Raw genomic sequence first — 24,654 nt, forward strand, 5'->3', positions numbered from 1 at the left:
TGCCCCCTGCACACACATCACCCAAGGCACACTGAACCTGCCGGTCCTGTGCAGTTGCTCAAGAAAGCAAAAAAAAAAATGTAAGTGGAATGAACTAAACATACTGGAAATACAACACATGTGAACCCTGGTACAAACCACAAGCTAACATAGTCGATCAGCACCTTATCATATAAGAAACATAGTCAAAATATAACAACAAAATAATAGGACTGGAAAACATTGATATGCATCTTAATCAGGTTCACTGAAATCTTGTTGAGATGCCTTTTGGTTAAAATTAAATTAGTTTTTTTTTTCTCCTTTATATATTAATAAAACAAAATGTATTTATACAAAATATTTAATGTATTTTGACGTGTGTGTGTGTGTGTGTGCGCGTGTGTGTGTGTGTGTGTGTGTGTGTGTGTGTATGTATGTATATATATATATAAAAATAAATAACACACAAAAAAACAAATGGCAGCCTTAGTATGAAATACAAATACATTTATTTTATAGTAAACTTAAAAATAAAAAGCTAATATTCACTACTACTTTCTTTGTTTGCCTCTTTAAGAAAAATCAGATAAATCGGATATTGGATAAAAAAATGAAAATGAAAAAAAAAAAAATGAAAGCATTTTCATCATATTCAAATATTCAAGGCTTTTATTTTGGCAGGTTGCCGGCAAGTAAGTATACGCGCTTCCGGATTTAGCACTGTGGCTGATTAAAGAGCGTCAGTGGATAAATGTCACAGTTTTGCATTGTGCTTTGAAAACGGCATGGCAAAGCCTAGATTTATGCTTTCAGGTTGAAAATAAAACTTATATAGTGTGTATATTTGTTATCTAAAATGGCAATTGTGTATTAAAAGCTGTCAACCATGTTGGTACGCAAATGCGCTGTCGGAACATTTATATAATGCATTTTCTATTTTGGTCGCGCATACGGACCACTTATGTGCACCCCTGTGTGTGTGTGTGTGTGTGTGTGGGTGTGTGTGTGTGTGTGTGTGTGTGTGTATATATATTTATATATATATATATATATATATATATATATATATATATATAAATATATATACACACACACACATATATATATATACACATACATACATACACACACATGCCAAAATGAACTTGGCTTTCTTTAAAATAATTAAAATTGTTCTCAAAATATGTAATCATTAAATACATCGTTTCTTCGATGACAAAGACAAATGTTGTCAAAGAGTTCAAATTCAAATATTTTTAAAGGGGTAATAAGCCTGTAAATCAAGAAGAACTTGACAGGTAACCTCATCATGTAGGAATCTTTCCACCCCAAGTTGTCTGTTTGGTTTTTTTCCTGGCCGTGGTCTTGAAGCGACAGGTCAGGTAGAATAGCCTAGTTGAGGATAAGCTTCTTTTATTATTTTTTAGCAACCCTGAAGGAACCCTGAAGGGTATGGCTACGTTCACCCTGCAGGGCTTAATGCTCAATTCCAAATTTTTGGAAAAATGTGATTTTTTTGCATGGCCGTTCCCATTTCCAATTAAATGCGACCTTTTGTGATCTCCTGTGTGAACGTGAAATGACCCAGAATTGAGCCGCATGTGCAGAAGAGTACTCAACGGTGAACGACCTCACTCGTTGTTCGCAGAAGTAGCTAACGTTAAACATGGATTTTTGTATTTGGCTCGGAGGCTTTTTATTTTTCGCTGGCATTGGAGCCAGGATCGTCTGTAACCACACTCGGCCATTTTGCTGGAAATGTTTTCGTAAACCGCCCGGTTCTGATAAGAGCCCTTGAGTTTGGCCTGAATAGAGCGGTCAACCCAAATATTAATTAAATCTGTGACCTCACTTCCCTTCCATTGACTGGTCTCAGCAGCATCGTCCGCCATGGTTGTTGTATATCTTCACGTTCCCGCCTACTTCAACGCAGAATTATGAAGTAGTTAGCGTATCAATGACGTGCGGGTCGGATACATGTGGCCTGGGTGTTCAGACGGAGGTCGCATCTCAAAAGATCGGATATGTATCGGATTCAGAACCACATACCCAAGTGGCCTGGGTCACATTTGAAAAGATCGGATCTGTGTCGTTCAGACTGTCATGAAAAGATCAGATACAGGTCGCATGGGGCAAAAAAAATCGGAATTGGGTCGTTTCAGCCTATGTGTTATCAGCCACTCAGAGCCCTCAGTGGAGGCTGATAGGAACATGTACTTTTGTCTCCAGTACACACTCTGTATCACTGCTCGCTCATTCTCATTGCTCACTTCTCAAAACCAAGACTTGTGCTCATGCAATGACCTCCACACATCTGTGTTTGTGTGAAAGTGAGAATCAGCAAAAAAAACTAAAACAAACTAATAGTCCCAAGGCTTCTGTAAAATGCACTGCGAATGAAATTAACTGCTGAAAAATGTATTAAAGGGGGGGGGGGGGTGAAATGCTATTTCATGCATACTGAGTTTTTTACACTGTTAAAGAGTTGGATTCCCATGCTAAACATGGACAAAGTTTAAAAAATTAAGTTGTACGTTTGAAGGAGTATTTCTGTTCCAAAAATACTCCTTCCGGTTTGTCACAAGTTTCGGAAAGTTTTTTTTCGAGTATGGCTCTGTGTGAAGTTAGATGGAGCGGAATTTCCTTATATGGGTCTTAAGGGCACTTCTCCCGAAAGAGCGTGCGCTCCCGTATAGCACAGCAATGAGAGGCTGAGCACAGAAAATCACTGATCAGAGCGAGAGCATCGCGAAATGTCACAAAAGGAGTGTGTTTTTGGTTGCCAGGGCAAGACAACCCTGCACAGATTACCAAAAAAAAAACAGCATTAAGGGACCAGTGGATGGAGTTTATTTTTACAGAGCGTCAGCGGAGTTGTGCAAGTGTTTGTGTTTGTTCCCTGCATTTCGAAAATGCTTGTTTTACAAACAAGGCCCAGTTTGACGACGGATTTGCGTATCGTTTATTTCTTAAGGATGATGCAATCCCAGCGAAAAAGGGTCACGATCGTGTGTTGGAACCGCAGACGGTGAGTAAAACTGCTTCAAATATCTCTGCCTCCTTGTTAGTGCGTCCGCCTCCCATCAGAGACCCGGGTTCGAGCCCCGCTCGGAGAGAGTCGTTGCTGCTGCTGCTCTTGTTCAGTTTCAGCTTCGGGATCTGATTCTGGATCATAAATAAACGGCTGAATCTGACTGTTAGCCATGGTTTGTTTTGGATAATGTTTTTTTCCTCAAGGTAATGTCAGCTTCCAAACGCTCTCAACGCAAAAGCCTACTGGCGCTCGTGATTCTTTAGCTCCGCCCACACGTCACGCCTCCAGTCGGTCGTGTGTTTCCGGGAAAAATCGGTACAGACTATCTTTCTCTTATGAATATAATAAAACTAAAGACTTTTTGGAGTTATGAAGGATGCAGTACTACTCTATAGGTACTCAAGATTAACAGGATATTGAGTGAAAATGAGAATTTCACCCCCCCTTTAAATATAATTATGACAGAATGTTGACAGACATATACTAGATCCATGTTTGGGTGAAAAGGCCCCCTAACACGAACACCAGGATCTGATCACACGTAGCCCTTGGATGTATATGGAGGGTGGACAGCACAGTGGAAAATGTGTCCAGACCCTCAGTTATCACAGTATTACTCTTCAAGCCTCTTTTCCTGCAAGTGAAGCGTTTTTTGTCAGAGAGAAGCACTGTTTTTAGGCCAGGGTGGCTGTTAGTGTGTTTTTTTTTATATGTGCCACTCTGTCCATCTGCTTTAGCACTCAGTGGTGTGCTAGTAAAGTCTAGAAGCTTCTAAGTAGTAAATCATACGTTGTGCTGTAAAAGTGAAGTCATCCAGGACAGAAAGAGAATTTACTCACTCACTCACTGTTGCGCTCTCACTCTCACACACTCACACACACACACACACACACAGAGTGGGCAAGTTGAAGTTGTTCCCATATGAGCACACACTGGCCAAAGTAAACACACACACACACACACACACACACAGAGGTCTGTGTTCTGTATCATCAGCAGCAGGGCATCAACTACCCCATACCCACTGGGCACATGCTCCTATTGGCACACACCGCACAATCATCTGTACACAGTACACTGCTGCCAGCCGTGTCATCTAAAACACACATCCACACAACACCACACACAAAGAGATGCTCTGTGCGAGTGTTTGCTCACTGACACAGAACAACAGACACACACTCATAAGCTTCACAACAACTTGCATTGGTCATGTAAGTACATATCTACACATGCTGTATACAGACACTCTTGACATAGTTAAGTTCAATGTGTGTTAATTTTTATAGCACTATATGGGACATCTCTAAGTGTAGAGCAAATAGACAACCACTTAATGACTGGCTATGTAAAGGTAATTGTGAGGTCCAGCAGCTGATGGTTGATGAGCGACTGTGTGTCTGGGACTGTATGTGCATGTCTGGATTTGACCCTACACATGCTGAAGATGAATTTGGCTTAAAAGGAAGCTTACTGTCACCTACTACATACACCCACCCACTCTAATATATACAGATCAACAAAGTGTATTCACATTAAAAACAACAACAACAACATGAATGAATGAATGAATAATGCATTTATATAGCACTTTGTGTATAGTTGTACACCCGAAGCGCTTTACAAACTAAAATGAATTTGACAAAGTATTTAAGCTCTTTACAGCAGACTCTTTCAGGCAGACAGGGTTATATAACAACAGAATAATATTTCAGGTTAATTCTGGGGTCATGTGGAACATCTTTTACTGTGAACAGACACTGAAAACACCAAATCACGTGTAAAAGAAAAGTGCTGCACTTCACTCTGCAGTGCATATATTTTTTCATCACACTGATCACAGCTTTTGGATGCTGATAATTGCACTGAGCCAAATCGTGATTTCAGTTTTTTTTATAAATTGTGCAGCTGTAATAAATTACACCCGGGACAAATAAAATATTAAAATGTTACATGCATCAATGTCATTATATTTGTTCCAAAATCTTACAAGCTCCAGTTCTTATGCTTGATGTACCGTTTTTAACTTCGCAACAAGAAGATAACATCAAACGCCACTGGAAACAACTGAGCATCTTACAGCAAAACAGGCAGCTGCAGGCAGCTTTTCCAAAACCTTGCGATTATCTATTTTGTCCAAAAAAGAGATACAAACACAGACAGAAATGTGGCGGGACGGCTGGCACAGCAACATCAGGGGGAATAAACAAACTGAAGGAGGCTAATGAGGTGTTTTATACAAATTCAAACAGAGTCTCAGTTTGCAGGGCAGGACACACACAGTCAGGCTGGCAGCAAAAACGTCTGGGTGGGTAGATGCGGTCGCACATGGGGTGAATCTTGACTCCTACTGGAGAGACATTTGGTTGAGTAACAGGTAGATAAAGTGTCATTGTAGAACCAGACCAACCATTCCTACTGCTGTAACACAAACAAAACACACACATACACACACTCACAGTGTATGAAACTTAGTGGGTACATTATTCCAGTATTCCAGCTATGTGGTTTCTACCTGGAAATACCAGTCAGCGGGAGGAAAGACGCTGTTTCTCATGCTGGAATAAACACTCCAAATACACAGGCAAGTATTCGATGTTCGTTTCAAGAAATAATTGGGCAACACTGAACACAATCTTTGCACATCACCTGCTGTCTAGTGTGTATGTATGTGGGTCCCCCCTCAAACAAAGGTTCACTTCCATAACATGACCTACTTTCAAACCAACAGGAATAAAATCAAAATGCCACAATACGCCTTTGTGTAAACCACAACAAGTCTGAGCCTGAGTCAGAGAGAGGGACACAAGAGCTAAAAATCATTAAAGTAAAGGGTGTGCCTGGGTCTTGACTAAAATGATTCTTTTAGCAATTACATAATTAACATGTTGAAATAGAGTTCCCCCAAAACATATCAACCTCAAGTGTTGTAGAGTAACTCACATTAGCAATGCTGCTGAGTTGGTAAGTTTTATTAGAAATGTGACAGTAGCTCAGCCACATGCATTTAGATTGAAATTGCTATTATATAAACATTAAATACATTAATATATAAATAAATTAATAATTATAAACAAATGACAAAACTTGATTAAATAGCTTCATTACAATTAGCAACATGCTGTTATTAAATTATAGTGTAGCTGTCATCCAAAGGGTCACTTACTGTCACACGACTTCTTTTGGTACAAAAATGTCATTAATCATCGAGCAATATGATTCGATTTTATGTCTAAAGTTTAAACTTATTTTTTACATTTTAAATCTACTAAAGAGCAGCCATTCAGCCCATTTTCTGTTATTATTCTGCCTTCGAAACTGATGCCCAAGCTGAAAACTAACAATGCTTTCCACAGCCCGTTTGTCTGGCAAATGGAATAAAGGAGAGTGAATCTGTTTGAACAGCTGAAAAGAAAAATGGCAAAATAGCAGCATGGCTAGTTGGTTATGTAAAATGATGGGTTTATCTATTCAACACATTGAGTCGAGGATGTTTTGTTAACTCTTTGTAATCAGGGTAGCTCTTATAAAAGCACAGTAAGATAGAGAGGAAGAGTGCTGAGCAAATGTGGAAGCCTGAACTGGCCCTGTCAGCTCTCTGTGGAGATATCTGAGGAAATGAAACAGAAATCAAACCTCAAATCAGATTGGGGAATGTCTAGGGTAATTGAGAGTGTCTCAGAATAAACCAGAAAACAGAAATAAGAGAAGAGAAAGTAACAGCTTCAAATAGCACAGAGACTTCACCTCTGTCAGAAAGGAAGAGGCTGGCTGGCAGTGAAGGGGAAACCATGGGCCTCATTTGATTCTGTTCAGGATACAAGTCCTTCGCTGTGGATTCCTGAATGTGTTCAGAGATATATTCTAAGTATGAATAGACCACAACATTCGTGCCTCGTTAACAATAGCCTTCAGTGTTGCCTCTGGTTAAACCGGTAACCTTTCCCCTCTTTTGGGTTGAGGGGAGAAAGCCAAGGGCCCATTGCCAGCTTGGCCTCTAAAACAGGGTTACGTACCTTTGGGAAGAGGTTAGCTGGGTGACACTGTTTATGGAAATTAGTGAGAGGATATGAGGAGGAAGAAAAGGATCAGAAAGAACAGAGAGAATACTGAAAGACATTGACTAGTATTTTGACTTTTCTGAAGCACCAAAAATTTAAAAGGTCACGTAAATGTAACTTCTCAAGGCAAAGCTGAAATCAATCTACCAATCAAGATGAGGATAATCACCTGTTACTGCCCTCAGACTGGACAGCAGCCACTCAGCTCGGACATAATGAGTATCCCCTTTCTGTTTCATAACTTCTATTCTTCCCCAATTAATCTAGCCCAGACAGTGTCTGGAAAGAGCGGTGTAAATATGACAAATAAATGAATAAGTAAATTAGTAAATAAATCCTACATATAGGTTTGCAAGGATATGAGATCAAATAGAAGAATGCTGAGTTTTCTAAATCTTCAGTTCAACCCGTGTAGACCTGCAGAGCCCCAAAACAAGCATGTTTTTCCCACACTTGCATATGGAATGAAAAATTTCCTGTTATCCATACCATTCCTCATCCCATTAACCGAATCTCCCCAGCCAGCAGCTACTCCAATGTCCTCATTTCCTTTCCATGATACTCCCCAAGAATGGCACAAGACTAGCAACACTAAATACATAAAGAGATGACCTACTTGGCCCACTTGACACTCCCTTCGGCCCCATTAGCCTCAGACTAAAGCCTCCTTTGACAGTCATCACCCTCTGCTTGGGATTTATAGCAACATCCCTTGATGCATTACACTGACAAATAGGAAGACTTATTTTTGCACTCAACTCAATGTCAGATCTGACTCCCACTGCAGGGGCTTTATCTTGTCTTTGTTGGTAGCTATCTTAAGCTTGTGCTAATTAAAGGGGCAGAGATATGGTAATAAAGTAAAGAAACTTAAAAAGTGGCATTTTAATAATAGATAAAAGCACTCAATATTTATAAAGTGCACTCTGAAAGAACACTAGCATTGAAAAGGCATGGATCAGGATTACTAAAACACAGCGGAGTCACAGTGCTGATTTAGATGGGATGATACAGCCAGGTTTTGTGCTGTGCTCAGTCCTTTATTAATCAGTTTTAGCTATAGTACGGTTTAAACACAGCACAGGGTGTGGAGCTGGATACTGGATTAGATGAGATGAATAAAACAAGAACGTATAAAGGAACATATGAAACCCATATGTTATATCAAACCCTTATGCTATTCTTACTTCAGTGGAACATTGAAATATTTGAATATTTTTTACACAGCTTTATCCATATAACAGTAATGGAGGAAAAAATGAATAAAATTAATGATACAATAACAAATATAAAGATCACTATGTACCGAAGTGGTCACTATTTAGGGCATACCATGTTTATTCATACTTCACATGTATACACATCTTTTGTTAAAAGATTGGATATAGGTTTGGAATGACATGAGACTGAGTAGATGTAAATTAGCTGTTTTTAGGATGTTTTGCAGCAAAGGCAATGCTAATTCTTAGCAGTAGCAGTGATTTGGTGTAGTGATACTGGACAGTGGTGCACAGTGGAATTCTGTACTGTCCATTCCAGAAATTCCAAGATAAAATCCATTGAAACAATTCAACACAACCGTGCACCAAACCTTGAGAAAGACTGGTTCCTGTCTGAGGCATGCACCACAGCTGAGCACGACTTTCAGAATGTTTTCTTTCTTTCTTTCTCTCAAAATCCCCTCACTGGACCGTGCCAACCCCAGCTGCATGTTATAATGAGTCTGGCGGTCTCTTAGCAACCCTGGGTGGCCCACTACCCTACATCCATGAGAACATAGACACTTTGAGATGCAGATGACAAACGCACAGCACTGACAGAACCGCAGACAATCCAAACACGTATGGAGAGAGGGCAGGGGGTGAACGCATTTGTCTTCATTTTGTAATGGTTAAAGACAAGCGTTTCCTTCTATTAGCTCATAGGTTCACAATGGCCATTCTGTAGCACCAAGTGACGAAAGAAAGAAATGAATTTTGTGATTAACTGTGCTAGTGATTCATTGTCCCTGGAACATAGATGGAAGGGAAACTATTGCACTGGTTTATGAGTAAAACAACTGTTTTATGAATAAAACTGCCTGCAAAAACTAGTAGGCCATACAGTGCTAATAGCTTTAGCATTCAATTTTCTAATTCATTAAAACTTAAGTGTATAAAATTGTATGTAGGTCAGAGAGTGAAGTTTGTTTTGGCCACACAATCAAAACCTATAAACGAGATAATTACTTTTAAGCATTAAAATAAATACTTTTCAGAAAGCAAAACAACTTCTGCAGAATACATTTCAGTACATTAAGGTTAAATAGAATTCTCAGATTTTTTTGTTTTTTGTTTATGGTGCCGTGGCCGATATGATTGGACCATGTGACTAAAGGGTTAAAACTCAAATTCCACCTGACCCAAAAATGTGTTTTACAGTGCTAATGACAACCAGATTCACTCATCTGGATAAAATGCCAAGGCAGTAAACATGCTAAGATTAATTAAATCCACAGGGAGTTTATATATAAACAATTCTTAAGAATTTTCTAGGGAAAAGTTGATTTAATAAAATGGTTGGTCATTCTAGAAAACAAACACACACACAGCTGTAGAAATGCAAGTCTACAATTTAGGCTGTATGTCGCAGCAAAACTTTCAGACTGAACTTACCATGTCTAGCTCTTGAGAGACTTGCCGCTTGCGTAGTTCCTCCATCCGCTCACTGACTTCGCTGAAGTATGTGTTGTAGTACTCAGAGTACTCTTGTGCCAGGTCATCTATATTACCCAGAGAGCCATCCTACAGAAACAGATATATGTGTGAGACAAGCTTTGATGGCTTTTCATTAAAAATGACACTTTGGCAATAAATGTAATCTCTCATTGATAAGCCTCCCTCCCTTTACAATTTCAGAAACACAAACAAACACAAGAGGAGCTGCAGGAGAGCTTCATTAAAAACGTATCACTGGCACACAATTTTAATCAGGATCGCAAGAACGGTGCCAGCCAAAAAGACTTAACACACTAAGATCACACTGCACACTTCTGCTGCGATGAAGCAAACTTACACAAACAAGCTTAACTAAACATATAACCCTCACATTCCATTACTTTCACTCCACACACGATACTCTGGGCTAAGACCACAGGATTTTTGCTGGGCTTTTGTGAATTTGTGGGGTTATAATTTCCATGCTACTGGTTTACCGAGAAGTTGTCCGTTTGTTGAGATGCCGTGTACATGGGCCAAGGATGGCTCAATCTTAAAAACCAGTCAATAATGTTTCACACTGAGTGCCATGATTGCCAGAAAAAAGTTGTCATTTATAATCATTTAATATAAAATTAAATAATTTTTGTTTTTGAAACCTAGTTACTGGTTCTTTTTTTTTTTTTTTTAAGAAATTATAATATTTAATTAATTAATTTTTTGTGGTGAGAGTCAAAAAACAATTTCACAAGGCAAGTAAGTTTAAGTTTTTATGTCCTGATGGCATTTTCAGTGCAACCCGTTCATATTTATAAACTCAACACACATAAGCGACGAAAGGCCTCTCTTACTGCCCAGCGCTTACGACCTTCCCTGACCTTTGCAGCTGTCTTGTAGTGAGTGCACATATTCAGCTGTGGTGCTGCCTGGCTCTGAATTCACTTCAGTGTGAGTGAGTGTGGGTGTATCCTATTTTTCTACAAGCTCGTGACATACACGTAACAGCAAATGACCTCAGACTGCTGCTAAAAGCACATACAATAAGAAGTTCCATTACTCAAAACTAGAGATTAGCTTCTTTAGAAAACTATCAATACCCCAGCAGCTGCAGGAGGCATAGTTTCTTTTCCTAAATGGAAGAGTTACATTTAAAAGCATGTTTGTTGTATCTAAGTTCTAGGCCATGATGGATCTCTCCTGCTGTTGTACTAGATGCCCTTTAAAGTACTGCTGAATGAAAAGTCAAACACAAAGGCCTTCTTCCTGCTCAGGACCATGCAGACAAACACATATATCCTGTCATTGTGTGTACGGACCAGAGGTAGGAAGACGAGGGCCTCACACCCCCCCCACTGCTAAAACTGTTGTGTATTATAGACATGGACTTAAGCAACTAGGGCTGCGCTTGTGAACAACAAAAATCACTTCAGGCTTAGGACATTCAACTCATGATAATGCTGTTGAAATTTAAAAACTCATTTTAACAGTGTAGTTTGAGTTCTAAATAAACAATGTATCATGTATAATATTCAAAGGGTTAAAGGTTTTCTCATTCTTCACAAAATGTTTCTTAATCTGTTCTAACGAAACTCAGAACAGATGATCTCGGAATACTGAGACTCCCAACGGAACGCTGCTCTCCGTGAGAAATTCCAGCTTTTGCATTCCAATCTACTGGCCTACAAAGCACATCCAGCTTTTAGACAAAACATGATGTGAATATATGAGACTGGTTGTTAGATGCGTAATAAAATAAATGAAATAAATAAAAACACATCCTCCTTCCTCCAGGATATTTGATAAAGAGCGATAGAACAGCTTAACTGAGACTAAATAAAAACTTTACAACATCAATTAGGCCACAGGGTTTTTTCTGTTGCCATTAGCCAAGCTTTTTCAAGTACATACTGTTGGTTGGGATGGTAATGACAGACCAGAAGCTGTGCTTAGCTCTGAGTGATGGGTGGAAGGGCCAAAGCCTTCATCCAATAACATATTCCAGTCTTAATCTGGTCTCATAACTTTATATAATTTTATTATATAGAAAGCAAAGACACAAGCAAGCTAGAAATCAAGATGCACTGAGGGAAACACTTTTTTTATAGGAATATAAAAATACATTTTAACTCAAACCTGGAATTTACTAACAGCAACTAAGGAAAGAAAATATACATATACAACCGTTCGTTCTGGTCCTAAAATCTGATTGGCTGAAAAGGATTGCGTTGTTAAGAAAGAATGATGTAATTCAATTACTTTTTCAGATGACTAACTAAATGGTGAATGAGAGAGTTTATCTGTCAGTCATCTCATTTGGCGCCAAAAACATTTATTTGTATAAATTATCTGTATAATAATTGTAATTACATAATGATTTTCAAAAGCTGAATTACCTTTCATTTATTTGTTAAAATATGTATAACTCAATATTTTAACTATTAGTCGATTAATCATATTAATAATCGTTAGATTAATCTATTATCAAAATAATCATTTGATGCAGCCCATTTTGTATCACTTTGCTTCCAGTATTTCTCACAGTGAGTCTCATGGCGGACGCCCCAATCCACAAATATAAGTAATACTGTCTTTGTGGAATGTAGTTTTAAGAGTTTTTTTGGGAGGATGATAATGTACTTATTTGTATAATAATATGTGGTTTGTTAATAAACATAAGTCTATTAGAAAATTTGCTTAGCTCCAGGGTGTCAGCTGGTGTTCAGCGCTCATGAACCCGCCGAGAGTGGCCTTACCTTGGCCAGACCTCCTTAGGATTTGCCGCTGGCTCTGATGTCTCTATAGTGATTCAACATGATAAATTATGTGTTTTGGGTAAATCTAACGGGCAGTCTATAGTCTAATTAATCTATTATTTGCTCCAGAGCAAATAGTTTTAATATCTTTCAACAACAGCTGTAAGATGCAGCCAACAAATGCACTGGGAAGTGCTGTTATCGGAAATCACCCTTAACAAATGAAGGGATAGTATATTGCTTTCCTTGGCAGACATTCAAACTAATGTTTTATTGTGAATATGAGACTGAGCTGAAGAATGAATGCTGTATCAGATGCAGGTAATCACACTCGCTTAGTCCATCCCTCTCTCATAAAACTCTACACTAAATAATACAGTGAGCTTAATACAGTAATAAACTTTCAATGAAGCAACTCAACGTTCTTTCATTACTAGTTCAAAAGTGACGTTTTCAAATTAGTAACAGAGGCTTGGGATAATTTTTCAAGCGATCCTGAAGACCTTTATCAGCCAGTTCAGGCATGATCGATTAGGGTTGTGTCTGCAGGACAGTGGTTCTGCAGGAGCAGGGCTGAAGACATAGGTTATATTTAATAATATATAGTATATACATGAGGAACAGGCCATAAGTCTATCATCTATCTTCAGGATGAAACTGAGCAGCACGGAGAGCAGCAGTGGCCTTTGATCTGAATTAGTTCAGCTCCATCTGTACAGCACATGCCTCCAATATTCTTATTCCACACATTCCAGGCCTCTGCTGCAATCCTCTACTTTAAAAGTGAGTGAGTTTGGGTCTGCCGCTTCCAACTAATTCAAAGCTCATAACTCGTCTGTCTGTATTGGAGGATGTTGAGGACAGAAGATTTTCACCTCTAACATGAATGTAGCTCCACATGAGTTGAGAGCTCTAAAAAGAATAGAGGGAATAAGTGACATAAATCACTGTTTGAGAACAAACAACAGCACCACCCAAACTCTGCTGTTCAGCCTATAAAGCTGAACATTTAAAACTCCCAAAGCAATATATCTGTCTGGAACTAAAGATTCAGGGTAAACCATTTCCTATCACAAATTAATGCAGACCTTTTTTACACCATTTGTAGATACTAGGGCTGCCAAAATGACTGAAAAACTAAATTCAAAATTTCTACTTAAACATTATCAAAATTCGAATTTTATTCTAATTTAAGAGACATAGTTTCAGTTGGGAGGGGGGGGGGGGGGGGGCTTTTGGCTTCTCTCCTGAGGCCACAAGATATTATGCACATTTCTTCAAAGCGTTCTTAAACGTTGATAGATTTCCCTCTAGAAAACCTAATAAATATGCGTTCTGTGTGAACGGCTTGGTTTCAGTTTTGACGTAATCAATATCTTCTCCAAACTGATGCTCTCATTTTCCACAATATACTGAATGAACAATGCAGCAGTGCCGCGTCTAGTGGATTCAACTGGACAGGCTAACAAAAGCATTTAAATGCTAGGACACTTACATCATTGTCGCATTTCGTGCGCCACTGATAAGACTGCCTGATGACAGCTGATGCAGACCGAAAATTCAAATGCAACAAATTTTTTAATGAATATAAAAAATTAATTTTTTTTGACAGCCCTAGTAAATACTAATCTTAATCCAACACAGACTGTTGCCGTTTCACTGTCCTATCTCAGCCAGTAATGTGGATATATCTGAACTACCTCTATTAAAGTTGGTTAGCCACAAAGTAGGTTAGTGAGATGAAATGGAAACAAAAGAAAAAACATAAGCTACATCAGACTAAGCTCCTCAAACCTTGGCTCTCAGCAGGTGTCAGCCAACTCTTGTGTTTATGATTTCCAGCTGGAACAACATTCATAGACTGATATAAGTATTAATAATTCCTAAATTGTTTGCTCTTTTGCATTGACTTTTTTTGAAAAAAAGGAAGTGAGACATCAGTCACTGTAGCACAAAAGAGAATACTACACCTCAGTTCTGTAGCTCTGAGATTTTTTTACTCACTGTTGACTCCTCAGAAGTATACACCACCTAATTACAGTTCAGTTCTCCAGAATTTTTTTTTGTTTCCAGCACAGGGACAGAAATGAGAGGAACGGGTCACAATGACTGGAAGAGAGACAGGTCCCACATTATGCAATCGAACAAGAACTTTTTACAATAAAATGCACTGAATAAGATAAACTGTCTGCCCAGAGAAGCAAACCACAAATTCACACTTCCTTCAGATGAAACTGCCATCGTTCAGCAAAGCCATTTGATGTGGCCACTGTAACAAATATAAAGCTATGCTTGGTATGAGGCAAAGAAAGAAAATCAAGGAAAGAAAAAAAGTGACAGTATTAAATACAGAGTGAGATGATGCATTTTCCTCTGACAGAAATGAATTTGAGCTCATCAATTAACCTACATTGCTTTCAGTTGTTCAGCCTACCTGCTCAGAAACAGCATTATGGGACACAGAAGTCCTTAAAGGGGAAAGGTGTATTTGATTATCCCTCTACACAACTGATTAAGAAAACATTAACTGACTTCTGGACATTAGCAGATTCTTCCAATCACTTATGCCTGAGCTTTGCAAAAACAATGCAACATCAGGACATTTCCCCAGCTGGCTCTTTTACTTCGAGAGAAATCAATTTATTAATTTTTTAGGCAAAAAAATTAAAATAAATCTTGAACGACCTTAAGGAAAAAAATAAAATGCATTCATACAGAGAATCCACTGTAAAATGAGCGAGCAGATCTGATAAGAGCCGTTCTTTTCACAACACTCAAATCAAAGGAAACACATTTCATTCTGAATGCAGCATGAAGACTACAGAGCCATTAGTGTTTTGGGCACAGTCCTGAATCCAGTGCTTCTGCACTGTGACAAATGTGTTTACTAATTCCAGGGATTCATGAGAAGCATGCATTGCACATGGTGTTGACGGCACTTGAGGATTAAAAAAAGAAAAAATACAGCAGTAGTATTTAGTTAATATGAGAACTAGCATTCCCTATTCTTTTTCTATTCAATCTACTCGTTTTTGTTTTATCCATTATATATAAAAAAAACCTTGCTACTGTGTTAGGCAAAGAAAGAAAGAAAGAAAAAGTTGAACATTTTTTCTTTCTTTTTTTGGGTTGTTCAGTTGTTTGTTTTTGTAAATGGAGATTAAATAATATGCCTTAAGTAAAGTTACTATTCCTTGAATAATGAGTAACACCATAACCCACAAAACAAGTTAAATGTGTCCTTTTCCAGAAACCGAGAACATCACAAGTCTGCTTTTGTTTTCTAGTACTTCTCATGATAAATGCTAATGCCCAGTCTCTAAACTTGTCCTGACACAATTACTAAGCACAGACTAAAAGTTACACACTCAGAAAGCATGTCTGTATCAAATAGACCAGAATAGGGCCTTTCGCACCACAGGAACTTTTTCATAGTACCAGAACTAATTGTGAAACTACCCACTTTTTGGGGTTTTCGCACGGCCAGAATTGGTTGTGATTTTAGAACTGTACTGCCTTTTTTGAGAACCAAAATTAGCTCCTACTCCGGAGCAGGGTCTAACTAGCACATCTGGCACTAACCCGTGACTTAAGTAGATATTGATTGGCCAGACTTGTATGAAAACGCCCTCACCCAGTGTAAGCATACTGTAAACATTGCATCAACTTATATGGCAAGAATGAAGAACAGCGATAGATGGACAGACGCTGAAGTGCAGACATTTGTAGCAAATGTAGCACTACCATTTGTTGTTGGAAATTCTTAGACCTCCTTTCCGTTCTTTTCAATCACTTTAGGTATACATCAACATTCCATAATGATTATTGTGAGAGATACACAACAAAGACCCAGTTCCGATCACAGTGTCCTCCATCCGCCTGTTGTTAATATTGTTCATCTTTGTTTCTGTTGTTGAATGCTATGCACAAATGACGTCGCTGTCGACCAGATAACGTCACTTCCTAGTACACCTGGTGCAAATGCAACGCTTTAAATGGTATTGGGAAATTTTTGCGCAAAATCTTCCAAGTTTCCAGTACTGTACATTTAGTTCTGGAATAAAAGTGGTCCGAAAAGCCTTAATGTTTTAATGGCCTTGTACAGAAGACTAAAGGACACCATATGACTGGAAATTATTCACACTCTTCAAAGTAAGGCCGGTGACACACTGGATGCGTGGCGTCTCTGCTGCGTGCCAGAAGCGTGGTGGCTGCTTCGCGTTTTCTGTGTCTTTACACACCAGAAGCGTGCCTGCGCGCTGCTGTTGCTGTAGGTGACATAGAGGGAGGCCGCCGAAAAACCAGGCTCGTCTTCATCACAACAACATAAACTTTTTTTTTTTACACACCTACTGATTTTACCATTTACTGATAGGACACCGTCAACAGTATTTACGGCAATTACGGCAATGTTTGACAGGTGCAATATTTGAAAATCTATAATATTTTATTTTAGTTTTTAAATTACATTTATATCTGAATTTATGCCAACCTATATACTTTCAAATATCAAGAGGTCATGAATTAATATGCATTTGTGTACACGATGACATATAAACATATTTTCCTAGTATATTTTGCTTTGAAACGCTTCCGACACGTGCGCGAAAAAGAGGCGTTGGTTCTATTTCTAGCATGCACGAGTTTTCCACACGGCTCGAGCAGCGCCTGAGACGCGCGTCTCACGCAGGCAGTCTGAATGCTTTAACCTGTTGACATGGGAGCTGAATTAAAAACAGACACGCCACGCAGCTGAGACGCTTGCACCACACATCCAGTGTGTCGCCGGCCTAACGTGGGGATAGGGAAGTTGCTTGACATGTTGTGATATGGTGGTGCCCTGGAGAGGAAAAGTGGGCATGAGTTGTATTTGAGTTCGATAGGATGTGAGAGAAGTTTGTCAGGGGGTCCTGACACACCCTCATTAGGGTGGCTTCCTCAGGATATCCACAGAGGGCTGAAGGATAAGGAAGGACAAGTGATGAAAAAAGAGAGAGAAAATCCTGTGCCGTGATGGGTGGAGAATGTGTTAAATTAACTGGAATCAGAGGTGGGAAGTAATCTAAATCAGTTAATGTCAAGGTGTTTAAGTACTGCGGATATGCCCAGCCACTCTCCCACACACTGTCTAATATCCAATGATGATGTAAACACATCATCACTGTTTAAATCTTTTAATAACATGCTTCTCAAATCTATATTGCATGTCCTACTGCATGTTACATGCAAATACTCTAGCTTAAGCTTCGACAAGTTTGTCCTATTTTTTTTAAAAATGCAAACGATTAAGATGTCAAAACTGTATTACACAGATCATTTTCTCTCTAAAACATCCACTGCCACAACATAAATCCAAGAGACTGTAGTAGAAATGAGAGTGACGGGCTGTTAACTGACTTTAAAGTGAATTTAGATTAGTGGAACTATATTTAATTGGGGTTGGCTCTCACAGGCAGCACTTCAATGACAGGCAGACATAGGTATTTTCATTAAGAGAGATCTATGATCTTGGCATGCATATGGTTTACCCAAGATTGTAGTTCAGATCTTTAATTCGCAACTCAGTAGCCGCCAAATCTACAAATGCTATTTATCAACATAAGCATAAGATAGTCAGTCTTAAACACTGCCTCATATGTAGCAATGTATGCACTTAAGAAAGCAAAAATGATCTTGCAATAGGGCTGGGCGATATGGAGCAAAAAATATATCTCGATATATTTTGCTATATCTCGATATACGATATATATCTCGATATCTTTACAGGAAAAATAACCCCCAAAAAACTACTGCAAAAACAAATAAGGCAAATATTACATGTTAAGGGGCCTATGAAACATTTTATTTTTTTCTTCACCATATGTTTTATTGTTACCTAATTCTGTGTTTTAGCATGTGCAATTATTTAAATGCATAAAAACAACTTAATTAGTTAAAAACAATTCTTAAAATAGCCTTATGTGAAATGTTTTTTTTCCCTTCAGAAATTCTGTGTATTTACATTTTTCTGATTTTCAAATGAAGGCATAAAACATTCATTTAATTTATCTTTTAATTATTTAAAATTAAGCAAACTTTATTTTTTGGTAAACAAAGGGGATTTACTATTAAAAATAAAACATGGGAGAAATGTTGTGTGATTATTCCTTATAAAATTATGTTCGTTTCATTTTAATAGTAGTAGTAGTGGGCCATCTACATTCTGCTGTACAATAGTAATAGATTTCTGTCAAATACTTTTATTTTGACGGGTTTACCTTTACAGTTCTGTGTATGTGATACCACAGTCTATGATGTGATATGAGCTAGTCTTACTCAAATCAAACGGTCAGATGCTCATGAAGTGACTCTCAGTGCAGTTCTGGAGATGTTCCTCATGTGTTCACGTCTTTATTCAGAGAGAGGAAAGACAATGAAATCAGCGCGAGCGTTATGCGAGCTTCCGTGTTTAATGAATGAAGACGCGCTTCTGCTCCATTCGTTGACACAGACACGCAGAACATGCAGGATTCATATTTAAATAGACTTTTCCGGGTTAATATTTGCAGATATTAGTCCATTTCGCGATTTGATGTAAGTGCATGACCGACTTTTGATTAATTCATTTAAAATTTGACCAATTCCGTGACATTCCGCGTTAAACTGTAAATTCCATTTTTATGACTGGATTCCGCGATTCCGTCCGCGTTTCATTAGGCCCTACAGTAGACATCTGCCTGCCGTTCGCCCTACGCCTTAAAACTGAAGTATCTCCATATAATGGAGCCAGTTGTCTTTATTTTTTTTTGACTAGTTCTCTACACGCGAGGTGAGAGGGGACAAAAGCAAGGAGGCGGGGGGCGAGCGAGCGGGGGCGAGCACAGCACAGGGAAGGCAAACAAGCAAAGTGGCGGAATCAGAATATAAACAATATATCGATATATACGATATGTCAAAATCCATATCGTGTTTAAAAAATATCTCGATATATTTTAAATATCGAGATATCGCCCACCCCTATCTTGCAACTTAAAAAATCTAGTTCTTGCCATTATAAAACCTTTATATTCAGAGTTCCCTTCAACAACAACAACAACATTTCATTTACTAACAAGACACATCTGATAGGTTTGTAAAAGTTTAAATTAAAACGACCCAGACTGTCTAATGGTCAGCTTAACTGAAACCATGTCTAACCATATTTTTTATGCATTCAAGACGCTTTCTATATTTATTTCAAGGCGCTCTAAAATACTTAATTCTGATTGGTCAATTGTGGTTTATGTATACTGTATATTTGACCATTTTCCCTGGGAACCAATTTCCTACACATCTGTGCTAGTTTCATCTCTGGCTTGGCACTCAGCGGTATGTTTCTTCAATTTTAATATAAATAAACATTTCAAATTAATTAATTTATTAAGTTGCCTTGTAATGAAAGATAGAGTCATCTAATCATCATTGCTAACTAAAATCCTTCAATATGATACAATAATGACCAGCTGACTGTATATGATCCCTTACATGGTTCTAAAAATTAACAATTAACAAAAATAAGTTTGTATACAGTCAGGCATTCACTTTTGTGAAGAGAGACACTGCAGTACTGTTTTGAAGGAACATCAACATTCGCGACGAAAAAATATGTGCAAACTGTAATGAAGCAGAGCTCAGTTAGTTCCTCACTTTCCACACTGATGCCGAGATCGTTCGCTTGCTTCAGTGAAAGTATAATGTGCCTAACATTTTATACTCGTACATGACACATCACGCCCTGATGTCACATGTCGTAACGGGATCTTTACGGGTTGTGTGTGAAAGCACACACATATCCCGGGTAATCACTGGCAGTGTGAAAGTGCAAAGTCTAGCGACCCGGGAACAATTGCCGGAACACTTTACCCGTGTATTTGCTGGAATGGCAGTGTGAGAGGGGCTTAAATTACCTCTATGGATGAAGGCCACTAAAAAGAGCTGTTTAAAGCCAAAAGATGGAGGATTTGATTAAAGCTGCAAGGATCATAAACAATAGCTGCAGTTTGTTGTTGGGGGTTGAGTGATCCCAAACTGAGAATATCTTTGGAGAAGTAAAGTCTCAACCTGTTGTTTGGGAAATGTGGTTTTAGTATTATCCTGTGAGTGTGCAAGTTAGAGATGAGGTAGCACAGCAGGGCTGTTTGTAAGAAGAGGAATATACATGAGACGTATTCTACGAAAAAAAGACTTATCATTGTACAGTAACATCACATGATCAAATATGCCTGAGGGAGGAAGAAAGGTGTAGGCCTACATCTTTAGGAAATGAATCATGTGTTTCAGTGTCACAGTTTATCTCATCAGATTTAACAGAAACAGAGAAAAATAGAATCTTTTCTCATTAAGTAATCTCACATTCCTAGACATTAAAGCAATAAACAAACACACGTTTCACATGCTTAATTAACACTGTAGCCATCAAGAGGCAAAGCCGTTTCATTGGGAATGGATGTCACACCTTTATCTCTTTCTTTATCTGAGTGCTTTACAACAGGCATGTTAATGATCTGATAAAGTCTAAGGGAATAACTATATGTAAATATCCACTTTGACCAATTTCCTACACAACAGCTGCAATTAAAGATCAAATTAAAACCAATGACTAAGCCTTGAGGACATTAAAATGTGCCAATCACTATTTAAGCTGGTCTCAGTGGAAATATGAACACTGAACTGATTGATAAATTGTAACTAGGACCAGTAAAATGTGCAAATAACAGACAACAGAGACAACCTTGGGAGAGAATACAAAATACTAAGATAATTTTTTACACTCAAAGCTATGGTGGCCAAGGAAATCCTTTGTTTGATCTTCTCAAATAAACACTAAAAAAATCATCAGATAGGACCAAAATGTTTAAAGTCCTCGAAATGATAATTAGATTTGGTTAAATATCTAAGCTAAAAAACATGGATTGTTTAATATATATATGAACTATATGAACTAATATGATAATATTGTTGCACTGCCCGTTTTTTAATGTTGCCATCTTAAAAGTAACCACTAATTTCGTAACTAAATAGTTTACTTCTAAGAAAATAAGGATACTGTACTTGCAGTCGGTCATTAGACTTGAATTAAAACAACAAGGAAAACATATTTGTTGTGTATGAGTTACGTTGCGTAGGCTATCTGACGCTGCACGTGCGCTAGCTTACAATAATAACAAACATTTCAGTTACATACCATGTGATACGATTCCCAGGAGATTTCTAAACTTCTCAATGCCTCTCAACAGACCGAACCATAAAGCTTCAAGTTCACAGCGAGCAGAAAGTTTACTGAAGTTGTCCTGGCGCTCCTAAGGTCTGCTTTAACATGCGCTTGGCATCAAAGCACAACCACTAAGTTACACGCAATGAGCTCCAATAAATTAAGCCCCTTGGGTTGAAGGACTTTTCTCAAGTTGCCTTCGTGTGACACCCCTCCCCCAACTCCAAACTTACCAGCATCCCCATCACATCCGACCACAAACGGGAGAAACTGTCCGATGATGCGGCGCTGGCCGCCTGCGGCTCTTCGGGAGAGAACACTTGATCCTCCTCCATTGTCAAAAACTGCTGGATTTACAGCCTCAAATTTCACGTTGATGAATGTTAATCCTAAAACCATCAAATATTTCCAGAAGTCTTTTAAATCTGAGTTAGCATTTCGCTATTCCATAGTGCGTGTTCAAAGGTAAATGCAATGTATTCCGTTAAAGTACAGAAATACATATTAATCAAGGTCTCAGATATGTTTTCCATTTAAATCCAGCTGAGCGCACACCGTACGGATAAACTTTAACTCAAGTGTAGTCAGACAGATTTCAGCGATTCACTTGGCACTTTGTCGGTGCGAACCAACCCAAACTTTGGGGAGTTATCTTTAGTGTACGATATAAAAAGTCTTAATAATTACAATACATTAATACAATCAAAGCCAATCCCGAGACAAACAACGTTCCGAAGTACCAACGAGATCACCATTCGGCTACAACACTGACAAAAACGCCCGGAGCGGACTTTTGCGCTTGAGTTTTCCAGTCTCCCCCTCTTCAGCACAATGGTTTACTCCGCCAAACAACACTCGGCTCTCGCGCTTCACTGCCACAAAAGGGACAAACTGATCCTCGCTAACTTTACTAACACACGAAGGCAAACAAGAGACCTTTGGAAAAGGGCATCTCTCCTTTCGCTTTTCCAGCAATACTTTCCCCACTGTAAACAGACACAAAAGAACAAAGCGACATTTTGCTCACAATGCTTTCAAAAAACAAAAGCCCATGAGAACATTATTTCAGAAGCATGACGTTATCCATGTTCTATTCATAACACTTCAAAGCACGTCTGAAAGTTTTACACAGCAGTGTATACTCTTTTTGACTTAGGTTTGACTTAGGATATATATATATATATATATATATATATATATATATATATATATATATATATATATATATATATATATATATTATATTGTCCTTTCAGTCACAAAGTTAATTTAGTGGGGGGGGGGGGGGGCTATGGTAATTTCATCCTCATGTAACATAATCTGTGACATCATAATCTTTCAAAAGATCTTGTAATGTGGCATCTGACCATTGTGGTTGTCCTGGAGGGAAGATTTAAGGCACAGTGGTTTCACTAATCTAACTAACATCTGAGCTCCTGTGTAATTTGAGCTGCAGTAAGACAGACAACAGGAAAGAATTAAATAAATGTGCACATTCAAAACTGTGGAACACTTGGATATATCTCCTGTCAGGCCTGTCTAGTGCAAAAAATGGTATATGTGTGTCTGCTCTTCTTCTCTCCTCTTTCTGTCTCTGATTCCCAGACACATTCTCTGAAACAGTTACAACTATCTAGTCTGGTGATAGATGCCAGAACAGCCTGAAAGAGAGAGAGGGAAACTGAGAGCGAGTCCCTCTTGTTCTATGTTAGAATTCCTCCATTAGTACAGGGACAGAGAAAAACCATCCATACATGCAGATCACACAAAAACATCTGAGTAGCACGGAGTATGCTTAGTTCTCAATAATAACAAATATTTTAGTGGTCTACACTAGTGTTATTTTTTTATGAGCACCATCTACATTATACAAACTTAAGTCACCTCTCTCACACACACAAAGACAAATACACACTTACTCAAATTAAATGAATGTGTATTGTAGCTAGAGGTAAAAGGGGAATTACTTTCCCAGACAGGGAAACAGACTTAACAGCTGCTAAAAAGGCTTAATGTTTATAGCCTAAACATATAAAACACATGCTCAACTCTCTTTCAACCAATACACATTTACATGATCTTTTACGCTCAAATACACATACACAAGTTCATTAACTTTCTAAAACTCCTCTGAGGAACATGGTTTGATTCCATATTCTGGAAGTGCTTTGCCAGATGTCTGCTACTGTATGCGTGGTTTGCACAAGGTTTGCTCAAAAAAAATGATGTCAATCAATTTGGATCACAGAGGACCATGAAGAGGTCAAAGCATCGGGTCACTTTGTGTATGTAAGGGAGTTCCCTGCTGAGTAAACAGAGTTTCTAACAGCACTCAATGGTAGAGCAAAGGTAATGCTCTTTTGTTGAGATGCCATCCGGATTCAAACCAAAGTGTGTTGTTACACTAAAGGGCCTGTAACCTGCAGGGATTGCAAAACACTTCCACACAATACTTCAGGAAACACTTAACTTAATGCCAGGCTACAGGGGGCCAACCGAGCATATAGACCTTAAGGAGGGAAAGTCAACACAGCTGCACCCAATTCATACTACCTATAAATAGAAATACATCAAATATGGGAAAGTGGCTCTATAGACTAAAACAGGTGAGTGTGTCATTGTCTGCAATGAGATCATAAAAAACAATCGTACCAGACATAATGAACACACAAAATTGCTTTGACCTGTAAAACAGGGCTTATCCCGTGCTAATGATTGAAATCTTTTTTGCTCATCTCTCTCTCTGCACCTGTGGCACTGATGGTGGTGTTGTTGTGTAAGACACACACAGTGGCTCTCTTGCAGCACAGTGATTGGTATTCCAGTGATCCACATGCTCGGTGGCGGAACTACTGGAGCCAGTTTGGCCCAGCACACTGGATCTGTTTATATAGAAAGT

General features: G+C 38.5%; 1 protein-coding gene across 12 annotated transcripts in view; it reads right to left on the bottom strand.

Moving 5' to 3' along the window:
- LOC127938034 (SAM and SH3 domain-containing protein 1-like) overlaps positions 1–24,654 on the bottom strand; it is a 184,820-nt gene that overhangs the window by 25,365 nt on the left and 134,801 nt on the right. For 9 of the 12 annotated variants that reach the window (XM_052534409.1, XM_052534405.1, XM_052534401.1 and 6 more), the window contains exon 2: positions 9,732–9,860. In XM_052534409.1, coding sequence (XP_052390369.1) covers positions 9,732–9,860 — 129 coding nt within the window. Of the gene's footprint in view, positions 1–9,731; positions 9,861–21,728; positions 21,922–21,988; positions 22,836–24,654 lie in introns of those variants that run through there. The other 3 variants (XM_052534402.1, XM_052534410.1, XM_052534404.1) reach the window with 3 other exon arrangements.

This window comes from Carassius gibelio, chromosome A20 (genome assembly GCF_023724105.1).
Source record: "Carassius gibelio isolate Cgi1373 ecotype wild population from Czech Republic chromosome A20, carGib1.2-hapl.c, whole genome shotgun sequence".
Taxonomy (NCBI): Eukaryota; Metazoa; Chordata; class Actinopteri; order Cypriniformes; family Cyprinidae; genus Carassius; species Carassius gibelio.